Here is a 12,397-nt window from a genome sequence, read left to right on the forward strand (position 1 = left end):
GAATAACTGAACAAGTTTGGTATTAACTTTATTCTATTTTCTGTATAACTTTAAGTACATAAAGGTTTATTTCCACAGGCCTCAGGAAACGGGCAGAAGTCACAGGACAATCTCTCTTCCCACCAAAAACAAAACAAAAAACGTTGCATATTTTGGTCAGTGTGTCCTAGAGGGAGAGCTGGGATTTACAATAGCAATGCTGTGCAAGATTCGTATCAAGACCCAGACAACCTGCAGTGGAGGTCTCGCCCTGCTCAGGGGCCCGCAGTGAGGCGCTAAGCTGCCGAGCATGACGGGCATGGGCAGGGAAGAGGACCGCCAGACTCCTTGGAATGGTGTGCTGCTTTGCCTTGCTTTTTAAGCTGGCCCCGTGAGAACCAAGGTGGTCATCCCAGAGGGAGGAAAAAGGGTTGAGACTTTTTCCCTCAAAAATGGTACTGCTACTGCAGCTGAGAGCAGAAAACCTGCTACTTTGTGGTTGAGGCTGACCCAGAATGGAATGCAGAATGAAGGAATGCTTTTAGGAAACAAGTCTGCTTGGAATGCTGAGTGGCAAGCCTTAGCCTTTGGTCCAGTGCAACCCTGGCCTCACTTCTCAACGATGAACAATTAGATTGGTTAGAACCTTACGGAGTCACACTGGCTCCTGCTGCCGCCATGCTGGCTGTTAGAACACATTCTGATCTGTTTGTTTCCAGGATGTTTCCCCCCAAGGATTGTTTGTTGGTAGAATGACCCTCAAAGCTGAAAGCTCCGGCCTGGGCCCGCAGCTCTTAAGCATGGACTATGGTGCAGCTGCGCTGGTGCGGAGCCATGCACCTTCCCGCCAGAGATCCACTGACCTGCTGTCCCGCCCATTCTCAGCCTGAGGTATATTCAGTGAAGGCAGGTAGCTGGGCTTCTCAGAGCAGAGAAGCAGTTTAAGAGCAGAAAGGTAGAGGAAATCTAGAAAAGAACCGTCTCCATACAGATGTATCCCATGGTGTGATAGGGGAGGGCGCAGGACCCGCGGACATTCGCTTATCCAGCAATCTCTGTCACTGTGGTGACCAACTTCTGCCCATTCCACAAGGTCTTGAACTGCTCAGGGACTGGAAACTCGTTCTGTAAAAAAGAGGTAACAAGTCGATGGAGGTAGAGATGACTCAGTGGTTAAAAGCCCTGGCTGCTCTTGGAGACCTGGGTTTGATTCCCGGCACCCAAGGGTGGCTCCCAACAATCTGTAGTTCTGGTTCCGGGTGATCTGACACCCTCTTCTGACCTCAGGCACCAGTCACACATATGGTGCAACTACATAATACAGACAAAACACTCAGCCACAAAATAAATCCAAATAAATCCACAAATCAACAGACTTAGGAGGTAACATGTTGGAATCCTGCCTATTGAATGAGCTGGGCAGTTTCTGTTTCACACTTCACACTTCTGCCAACGCCCGGCTTCCACTTAACCTTGAGAGCAGTGTAGGGTGGTGTGAGACAAACCTCACCAGCAGCCATGCCGCACTGTGCTGCCCACTCTCTGATTTACGACCCTGACAGGCTTAGCCCTAGACACCAGCTTGATGGGGGGGAGGGGCTGGGCTCTGACTCTCAGTGAGCTGAGAAAGGCAGGAATGACCCTCCCCTTGGAGTCACTTCACAGAACTACCTGGCTCACAGAACTACCTGGCTTCTGTGTGCACTGTTTTGGATTTACCTACAGAATGCAAAATGTCCATCAAATAGTTTTCTCTAATTCCATAAGTCTTTGGTTTCAAGAGACAGTTTACTACGTAACCCAGGCTGGCCTCGAACTCAAATCCTCCTAGCTCAGCCTCCTGAATGTAGGGAATACATGTGTATACCAAGAGGCTCAGCTCATTTCTTCCGGTTTTAATGTCAAGTTCCTCAGGGATATACCTTAATTGGTAGAGCGCTTGCCTAGCATGCAACAAAGCCCTGGGTTCAATCTTCAGCAGCAAAGAAACGGCCCTGTGCTATATCCCAGCATGTGGGAGGCAGAGGCGGGAGGATCACCAAAGAGCTCCAGGTCGGCCTGGAGTACAAGAGGCTGAGGAAGAGGCACAGAAAGAGAGAGAGAGAGAGAGAGAGAGAGAGAGAGAGAGAGAGAGAGAGAGAGGACTTACAAAATCTCCGCCTTCTGTAGGAATGAGGACGTTCATCTCAGAAGATTTGGCACTGACTATCTCACAGTCCAGGGAGTTCTTGCTCAGGTAAGCATGGCAGCCATCTGTTTTGTTAATGGAAATGGTTGGCACTTTTCCCATCACCTGTAGAGAAAACCAAGACAACTGAGTTCCGGCAGAGAAGGGTAGACTAAGCTGCGGAGAGAATGTTCACTGTTTTAAGTGATTGCACTATTTCAGAAAAGAGCCCCCCCCCCCAGCACAACAGCTACTAAAAATGGATGGGCCGGGCTAAGTCCTGGAAAGAGCTTCCTTAAAGAGCCGACTTCTGCCACATGCAAACCAGCTCAGCTTACAGACTTTGGAGAATCAGATTCCTGCCCAAGGAGCATCTGTGAGTCTGCTGTATCTATCAATTAATTCCTCAGGGACCAAAAGGAGGAGCCGAGATATCATTTACCTGAACTTTGACATCTCTACTATTGATTATCTCCACAATGCCCACCACGTCATCAAACACCAGGCCGAGCTTCTTACAGTTATCTAGGAGAAGCAGATCAAGAGTGTAACTGCAAAGGACAGAGCGGAAGGACTTCCAAAGAGGTGGAAATGACTCCAGCCCTCTCGGGCTCTAGGTCAGAACCTGCCTAGGGCAGCAAGGACTCACCTACTGTAATGGAGTTAATTTTGCCCTTGATTTGCAATGTCGTGTTGACACACTTGTATATGTAAGCCACCTGTTTCAGCTCAGTGTCCTCAATCAACAGGTTGGAAACGTTCTCCTGGTTTTCCTATGAAGACACAACCCAGGATTCTTAGCACAAAGCACACATCCACAAAACCAACACCTCAGCCCAAACCTTTGTTCCTCGCTATAAGCCATCCCCTGCACACTTCAGCTGAATTCTGGGTAAAGCACCACTGCTCTGCCCCCTCCCCAGAGTCCAGCCCCTTTAACTCACCACTCGCCACTTCTTGCCTTCCAGTTCCAGCACAGCTGGCTCCTTCTTTGGGGCTGGTTTGGGGGAGGGGCTGGTTTGGGGTTTAGGTGCAGAGAAGGGTTTGGGGCCACTCCGAACTGGACCACTCTGAGCTTTCAGGGCAGGGTTCTTGTGAGTCTTCATGTCATCAGATACATGTTTCAGGGCTGTAAGAACACACAACAGCTACCTTGTTCCTAGTCTTCATACCAGAGCTGGGGCCAAGGCAATAAACAAGGCCTGCTATCACTAGTCCTTAGCAGAAACTTCAAGAACCCAAACTCGGGAGAGGCCATCTTGCAAGCAGTTTTGGAGAAGTGCTTTTATGGTTTCTCTTGTCCTCTCGGTTATATGGTTTTATTAAAAAGCAAAACAAAGACAGCTGTGTGTGTCAAAGGTGAGGAAGGAACAAGAATATGCAAATATATAAAAACAATCTAGAAAGGTATGTGTCAAGTACATACACATAGAATATGTATGTATGTCATAATAAAAAGAGGAAATTATGTCACAGTGAAGAAAATCTAGGAAAAAAGCCTCCTATATAGCAACCCCTCCTAATCAAGTGTGGGCATTTTGGTGGGTTTTTTTCTTTTTTTTTTGTTTTTTTGAGACAGGGTTTCTCTGTGGCTTTGGAATCTGTCCTGGAACTAGCTCATGTAGACCAGGCTGGTCACGAACTCAGAGATCCGCCTGCCTCTACCTCCCGAGTGCTGAGATTAAAGGTGCCACCACCGCCCACTGGGCATTTTGTTACTATGTATTAATTACACATATTTAAAGGTTACACTGTGAGGTTTTCATACATGTATAAATATGTTTTGATCATATTCACCCCATTACCTTCTGCTGTCCCCCGCCACTCCTGCTGCTCCCTTCCTTCCCCACAAGCCCCTTCTACTTTCACGTCCCTATGTGTGACACATGAGCTTCATCAGGCTTGCCTACAGGAGCATGGGTAAGAGTTTATTTATCTATCAGCTCTTTTCTGTGATCTAGTCTTTTTCTACTCATACTGTTGTATTTGGTTACAGCCATACAAATTGTTAATATTCAATTCATAAAAAACAACAACTCATTTTTTTAACTTTTTTTTTTCTTTTGGTAAGCAGGCTGGCAAAAGTATGCTGACTACATAAACCAAAAGTGAGTGCCAGTTTTAGCTCTACCACTGCTTGTGGTTGTAATATATTCACTTTTGGAGGTAGAAGCTGTTTTGTGAGTACCTTACAGCTGGTGGGAGGACTGTGCAATCTACCTTCCTCAGCGGAGCTGGATCTATGCATCCCCATAGCTGTTCCAAGAGGTAGTAGTTACATACTAGATTGTTTGCTCCTTAAACATTACACGGTTCCTTTGGTGGAAAAAGTGTAACATGGCTGCAGTCTGCAATCAAGAGGCCACACCTCAGTTAACAGCATTTCCCTAATGCTGTGTTTCCCTAACCACATCACTAGTGGCTTCTATAAATAACAGTCTATGACTGTTTCATATATTGTTACGGTGCATTCTTAGTCAAGGGTTGTACAATTTAGAATTCCACCAGCTAGGTAGAGAAGTGTTCACTTTCTCTGTAACAGTAGTCCTTTGTATGCGAATTTCCCATGAGGCAAGTATAGATCCTCTGAGATGTTAGCATCCCGACACAATGACTTCAGAGACCATGCGGTACGTACCATGCGGCGCAGGCTCCGGGAAACCTGCTAGCGCTGAGCTGGCTAAGAAGGTGCCCTGGACATGCTGCTCATGCTGCCCAGTGACTCACTCTCATTACCCATGTTGAATTTCTACTCTTTAAAATTAAGTATTCACTTTTGCATTTATTAGAAGGAGGGAGAGGGAGTCAGAGGACAATTCCCAGGAGTCAGATCTCTTCTTCCACCAAGTGGGTCTCAGGGGTCACACGCAATCCATCAGTCAGGCTTGGGGGTGAGCTCTGTTACCCACTGAGCTAGCTGGTCTTTCATTAAGAATGATTCTTGTGGGCAGGAGGGACTCATGCACTGTGTGCCTGTGAGGGTGAGCAGACAACCTGACACTTCTCTTCACTTTGTGGGCTCCAGGGACTGATTACCAGGCTTGTGCTGCAAGCACCTCTACCTACTGAGCCACCTCACTGGCCCTTCAATCACAACACAATTCAAGTTTGATGTCCCTTTGGGTAACTTGAAGGCAAGTGGCACCCCAAAATGAATGTTCCCACATGCAAGCCAGAGTTCTGGTTTAGAATAGCTGTTGTGTCTGGTTGGTGGAGTCTAATCCAAACAATTTGCTTTAATAACTGCTCCTGCCAAAATACTCACCATGTGTGATGCTCTCCCCCTGATTAATCTGTGCAAACAGCGCTGAGCGGGAAGCAGAGTCGTCGGAGCTGGAACTGGTAGGGACTGGAGGAGGAGGTGGGCCTGGTGGGGGTGGAGGGGGACCTGATCCAACGGAGGGTCCAGATGGCAATCCACTTAGTTCTTTTGCCACAGGCCCCTGAATAGGAAGTGCAGGGAATACAGTCATCCTTCTTTATTTGTTGTGCTCTGGGTATTTATTATAGCATTCAGCTTAGTAATTTATAATAGAGGTCTGTCTTGGTACTTTTGAAATTTAATTTATTTTTAAATTACTTTTTGGTTTTATTATTTTATGTACATGGGTATCTTGCCTCATGCATATCTGTGTACCACATGTGTGCCTGGTGCTCAGGGAAGACAGAGAGGGTGTTGGAATTACAGACAAAGTTGCCCTATGGGCTTAGAGAATCAAAACCAGGATCAGCCAGTGCTCTTTACTGCTGGGCCATCTATCCAGCCCCATCTCTCCATTTTTTTTTTTGTTTGTTTGTTTTTGTTTCTCAAGACAGGGTTTCTCTGTGGCTTTGGAGCCTGTCCTGGAACTAGCTCTTGTAGACCAGGCTGGTCTCGAACTCACAGAGATCTGCCTGCCTCTGCCTCCCGAGTGCTGGGATTAAAGGTGTGCGCCACCACTGCCCGGCTTTCCATTTTCTTTTTTTTTTAATAGATTCTGACTGGCTGTGATATGGGCTGATACACTTATTTACACATTTTATTGCTTTTCTGAGACAAGGTCTCATGTATACCAGACTGTCCTGGAAGTTACTATGTAGCAGAGGCATAGCCTTGAAATCCTGATCCTCAGATCTCTATCCCCTGGAATAACACATGTGTGAAGTACTCTACCGACTCCCAGAGCCTTGCATTTGTAGTGTCTGTGAGTCTGTGTGTGTGCGCATGCACTCACATGTGCATGCAAGGGAGCAGATGCACCTTTATTATCTGTATGTTTTAATTCCTTGAAAGCTAGGATAGCATGACTCATTCATCTGTATCTGTCCTCCAGCACCAGCCATTGTCCCTGATCAGTATTTAGCATCCAGGCCTGGGGATGGACTTCAGCTGGATGCTTGCCTGGTGTACATTAAATACTGGGTTCAAACCCCAGCACTCTTTAAAAGCTGTCGTGGTGGGATGTACCTGCCATCTTAGCACTTGGCAAGGGGAAACATGAGGATCAGAAGTTCAAAGGTTATCCTGGAGAGAAAGAGAAAGGAAGAGAACTAACTAACCGTCTTGCTCCAGGCCAGGCTAGTGGTGTGGAACTCCTTGATATAAGCCTGCAGTTCTGTCCATATACTCAAGTAAGCTTTGACCCAGTCGACATGCTTCTTATCCCTGGGGAAATTGAAAAAAATTTCAGAGAATGATAATAACTCCAGACCCCTCCCGTCCATGAGTTCACATCTTCCTACTGGGGTATTTCTTAGGCTCTGCTCAATGGCAGCTTCCCTTTCATCAATAATAGTTTTGTTTTTAATTATTTTATGTGTATGAATGTTCTGCCTATATCTTTGTATATATACCACGTGTGTGCCTGATGCCAGAGGAGGCCAGAATAGAGTGTTGGATTCCCTGACTGGAGATATGGATGGTTGTGAGCCTCCAGGTGGGTGTTGGGAATCAAAGCAAGAGTCCTCCCCAAAAGCAGTCGGTGCTCAGAACTGCTGAGCCATCTCTTTAGCCTCTTATCAATGATGTTTATCTTAAAACAAAACAAAACAAACAAAAAAACTGGGCATGGTGAGCACACCTTAATCCCAGCACTTGGGAGGTAGAGGAAGTAGATTTTTTTAATTCAATGCCAGCCTGATCTACAGATCAAGTTCCAGGAGAGCAGGCCTGGCGATGGTGGCGCACGCCTTTAATCCCAGCACTCGGGAGGCAGAGGCAGGCGGATCTCTGTGAGTTCGAGACCAGCCTGGTCTACAGAGCTAGTTCCAGGACAGGCTCCAAAACCACAGAGAAACCCTGTCTCGAAAAACCAAAAAAAAAAAAAAAAGTTCCAGGAGAGCCAGGGTTTCAAAGAAAAATGCTGTCTCGAAAAAACCAAAAAAAAAAAAAAAAGAAAAAGAAAAAAAAGAAAAATGCTGTCTCGAAACAAAACAAAACAAAAGAACCAAAATCAAACCTTATTCTCTTATTCTAACTAGAATAAACTCCAGAACAGGGACAGTGGGTTTATTTCTATCTTTGGCAGCAGTGTTTAATCAGTGTTTTTTTAGGACCAGAAATGTGTTTCTAAAAATATATCATAGGCAGAACCTAGTAGCAAAGTGGTAAAGGCAGACATTTGTGCAGGAAGTCACAGTGGAGCCAAGATTACTCAAGTATTGCCATGGAATTGAAGGACTGCATGAGCCCAGTGCCTTCTGTCAAAATGTGCTCCCAGCTGGGCGATGGTGGCACATGCCTTTAACCCCAGCACTCAGGAGGCAGAGGTAGACAGATCTCTGTGACTTTGAGGCTAGCCTGGTCTACAGAGTGAGTTCCAGGACAGCCAGGGCTACACAGAGAAACCCTGTCTCAAAAACAAAAACGGAACCATCAGTGTTTATTATAGAAGACACTGTGTCCAGAATGATCTTTCTAAATGTTAGCTGGAAGACTGTGTGATTACTTAGCCCAAGACCTACTTTGGTCAACTATAAAATGACAGGGTAGATTCCAGGCAGAGTATGGGTAATTCCAGGCTGCTAGAAATATTAAAGAAAGTTGTGGTGTTGTGGGATACACTTCACACAAATGAAGGCTTATTTCTTACACAGCTAGTCAACAAATGTCTCCTGACTGATCGTGGTCTGGATAGCTATAGAGCTAGTAATTGTAGTCACTCCAGCTCAAAATTAGCAATGAGAAGTCACTTAGGACTAGCATAACTATGTGGTTAGAATGCAATAACTCCCTTCTACTTAACACCGACGTTGGCTAGGCAGCCTTACCTGAATATGTGAATATACAAGATAATTTTCTAGTTAAGTCCTACTGACCCCTTTGCCACAATACCACTACTGAGACACACCAACAGAAGAACAAAATCTGATTCAAACAAGCAACTCCTAGGCCTGGAGAGATGGCTTGGTGGTTAAGAGCAATGGTTCCTGCTCCAGAGAACCGAGAGTCAGTTCCCAGCACCCACAAGGCAGCTCACAAGGTCTGCAACTCCAGCTCCAGGGGATCCGAAGCTTTCTTCTGGCCTCTGAAGGTACCAGGCACATACAAAGTGCAGACTTACACACAGGTAAAACACCAAATCAGAATAATAATTAAAGAGGGGCAACTCAAGCCGGGCGATGGTGGCGCACGCCTTTAATCCCAGCACTCGGGAGGCAGAGGCAGGCGGATCTCTGTGAGTTCGAGACCAGCCTGGTCTACAGAGCTAGTTCCAGGACAGGCTCCAAAGCCACAGAGAAACCCTGTCTCGAAAAACCAAAAAAAAAAAAAAAAAAAAAAAAAAAAAAGAGGAGCAACTCAAAAGGCATTAATCCATGTTATCTCCAACACAACCCCTAAAACTAAAACTAAAGACTAGAAGCTGAAGCGTGTCTGCATTCAGGGCGGAAAAGAAATGAAGGCCCCTGCCTGCAAATGTACTTTCTATGAGCTGGGGTCCACCTAGCTTCCCACAGAACAGCCCTGAAGTGGGAGAGCCAGCTCGGAAGCCCTCCACAGGAGCCACCAGGGCAGAGGCAGACTCACACATCTTTGTACTCCTTGAGGACGCGGTTTGTGTAAAACATGGCAGCATCAGTCATCTCTTTCACAAAGGGGCCGGGCTTTGCAGCCTGCGGAGAAAGAAGCAGTCGGTGACCGGTGACCGAGAGCCCCGGCAGCTGTAACTCCCTGCCCTTAGTCGCTCCCTCCCCTCTTACCAGAGCCACCCAGCCCAGGGCCTGGATGCTTTCACTGACAGCTGACAAGTGATTGAAAAACTTGCTGCCTCGGTTCTTCTCCCGGAAGGTTATGACTTCTTGGATCTGCTCCGAGATGGGTGCCAACAAATCAGAAAGCTTATTCTAGGAGAGATGAGGAAAGACTGTGGTTAGTATTTCTATAAGAGCTGTGTGTGCTCATCAACTCTTGATTCTGAAGGTAAGCTCTCTCCCTCTTTATAGAGACTCTTCTACGTAGCCTAGACTCCAGATACTCCTGCCTGGAATTATAACCATGTGCCAAAATACCAGATGATGCAAGAATTTGTTACGGTCTACAAAGAGCACACAGCTAGGCTTCGTAGCCCTCCTGCCTTGAGTCATATCGCTAAGACATTGCTCACACCCTTCCTCTGCATAAAGTTTCAACTCCTCAGGAGGGACTTTGTGCTCAGGATCCATATTCTCTACCAGGAAAGCCCACCATTCCGGCCACTTGTCTCTTCTGATCCACTAAAAGAAGATGCCACTTTATTTTTTTTTTTTACTAATGTTCTTTTTCCACTTATGCAAATGCTTCACGTGCAGCCACTGCAAGCGTCGATATCATGTGTCCCTATAAGCAGTCTTGGCACCTTACCATACACAGCACTGCAAACTGTCACTGGACCCATGAATGTTCTTCCTTTCCTTTGTTTCTCTGTGGGACAGGGTCTTATGCAGCCCAGGCTACTCTTTACGTAACAAAGGGTGTCCTTAAACTCCTCCTGATCTTCTGTCTCTACCTCCCAAATGCTAGAATTAACAATGTAATACCAAGCCTGCTGCAAATATGCTTTCCTTTTTCTGTGGCTTTGTCTGGGTTCTCCTTTGTCCTCAAGGCACCCCGCGCCACACAGCAGCTGCTGAATAGAGATCTGGTGTCAAATGCTGTCAGTGATGCTGCCTCTCCAAGCTGCTTAGCAAAATGGATGAATCTCATGTTTCCATTTTTTGATCCTCCCTTCAAAACTAAGTTTCCTAACCACGTCAGTTCTCAGCTCCTACATGCACACAGCCTAACAGAAGCCTGAGAACGTCTTCTCTTCAGGACCAGTCAGTAAATATCTGTTCCCAGAAAACTTCATTTCCAGCCGGGCAGTAGTGGCCCAGGCCCTTTAATTCCAGCACTTGGAGGCAGAGGCAGGCAGATCTCTTGTGAGTTTGATTCAGCCTGGTCTGCAGATCGAGTTCCAGGCCAGCCGGGCCTGTTTCACAGAGAAACCCTGTCTCAAAAAAACCAAAAAAAAAAAAAGGAAACAAAAGAAACTTCTTTCCATTCATGGGGAGCAGGTCAGATTGGCTTGCAACCTGTGGCTTTGCTAACCCTTGTCTAAAACATTACAATCGTCTAAAACATTACAATCATCTAAAACATTACGATCGTCTAAAACATTACAATCGTCTAAAACATTACAATCATCTAAAACATTACAATCATCTTGGCTGCTTTATTTATTTAAGAAAGTATGAGCTTGGAGAAGACTTAGATAAGACACTCTCACTGAAGACAGATATTTAAATTACCCTGCATTATTTTCACATCACTTAGGCGTGGCATGGATCAAGCGTTTTACTCTAGCTTTTAGCAAGGTTTGTTTATAAGCTTCTATGACTAGGAAAGCCTAGGACAGAAGAATCTTTCCTTCTGAGAAGACCCTCATTTCTCTAACTTGACTTTCCACATCTGGTAGCACAAAATGCCGAAGTAAAAGTCGAGTTAAAGGGAGACTCTGAGAGCAGTAAAGGAGAAAGGGAGAAAGCAGTAAAGAAAGTTCCAGAGGCTTGGGTGCTCCACTGCAGCCTTGCCCACCCATCACAAAACATCTGTTTGCTGACAGAAGCAGCAACGTCCCAGGGGCAACTCAAGTTATGAACAAAATGGCAGAAAACAAAAGTCAGCAGGGACCGGTAACTACCCAAGGCACCTCCCCTCGAGGGCGCTCGATGCGGAATGACTGGGTATTACTACAAGTATGATAGGTCTATTAGAGCATGTTGTGACAGCCGCTTGGAGGTTTCTCAGTTTGCCTTGAGCCCTAGAACAAACTAAACCACCTTGTAATGAACTTACACCGGCTGGCTGCTGGCACTGAGAAGCTGTAACCAGGAGAGCTCGCTCCAACTTCAGGCCTGTGTGGACCATCTCTGCCTGCAGGAGAAAACAATCAGCTATCCATGACACATGACAACTGGAGAGGTCCTGCTAAGCATAACTTCCATGTCCACAGGCTCTGGCAGTATCCAAGCCTAGCATGCTGTCTGCCTTGTGGATTCTAGAGTTCAGGGACAGATACCAGAATCAGTTTACTACTGTTCTTGTTGGAACTGTCAAGGTCAGATCGCCAGGGCTAGAAATGAGGATAATCACGACAGCTTAGGTGAAGGCAGGTCAGTGAGTTCATACGAGGTGCTTTGGGGTTTGTTTGGTGAGGAGCTTGGCACAGAACCCAGGGCCTGTGAGTGCTAGGCAAATGCTCTACCACCGATCTAATAATATCCCAGGCCCATGAAAATGTGTTTAAATTTATTTTTATTTTTATCCATGTGTCTCTGTATGCATACACTTCCTTGTGTACAGATCCCAATGTAGGCCACAAGAAGGCGTCAGACCCCCCTGGACTGGAGCCGTAAGTGGCTGTGAACCACCTGATGTGGACGCTAGGGAGAGAGCTCGAGCCATCTGCAAGAGCAGCAGCATCTCTCCAGCTCCTTACTTTAATTTTGATGTTTTGAGATGGGGTCTTACTTTCTAGCCTACCTAAGGAAACCTAAAGACTGTGGCATCCTCCTGCCTTAGTCTCCCAAGACTAGGATGACAGGCAGGAGCTACTACATACATCTGGATCTGTACTTTCAAGGATAAAAGTGACATATGTTTTGAAATTTTGTTCAAGGGGCTGGAGAGGACTCAGCAGTTAAGAGCTGCAGCTGTTCTTCCAAGAGACCGACCCACAGTTAATTCCTAGAACCCACCGGGGCTCACACCATCCCTAACCCCCACTTCTAGGGGATCTGATGCCTTCTTCTAGA

At 46.3% G+C, this 12,397-nt stretch overlaps 1 protein-coding gene across 5 annotated transcripts in view; it reads right to left on the bottom strand.

Annotated features, from left to right (window-relative positions):
* Positions 1–11: 11 nt before the first annotated feature.
* The window catches only part of Cap1 (cyclase associated actin cytoskeleton regulatory protein 1), a 28,412-nt gene continuing 16,026 nt past the window's right edge, over positions 12–12,397 (bottom strand). For all 5 annotated transcript variants that reach the window (XM_075946354.1, XM_075946352.1, XM_075946353.1 and 2 more), the window contains exons 4-13: positions 11,439–11,516; positions 9,326–9,469; positions 9,153–9,238; positions 6,686–6,791; positions 5,412–5,589; positions 3,091–3,275; positions 2,796–2,919; positions 2,589–2,671; positions 2,129–2,272; positions 12–1,104 (exon numbers count right to left, since the gene is read on the bottom strand). In XM_075946354.1, coding sequence (XP_075802469.1) covers positions 1,021–1,104; positions 2,129–2,272; positions 2,589–2,671; positions 2,796–2,919; positions 3,091–3,275; positions 5,412–5,589; positions 6,686–6,791; positions 9,153–9,238; positions 9,326–9,469; positions 11,439–11,516 — 1,212 coding nt within the window. In that variant the 3' untranslated portion in view covers positions 12–1,020. The remainder of the gene's footprint in view (positions 1,105–2,128; positions 2,273–2,588; positions 2,672–2,795; positions 2,920–3,090; positions 3,276–5,411; positions 5,590–6,685; positions 6,792–9,152; positions 9,239–9,325; positions 9,470–11,438; positions 11,517–12,397) is intronic.

This window comes from Microtus pennsylvanicus, chromosome 13, assembly GCF_037038515.1.
Source record: "Microtus pennsylvanicus isolate mMicPen1 chromosome 13, mMicPen1.hap1, whole genome shotgun sequence".
Taxonomy (NCBI): domain Eukaryota; kingdom Metazoa; phylum Chordata; class Mammalia; order Rodentia; family Cricetidae; genus Microtus; species Microtus pennsylvanicus.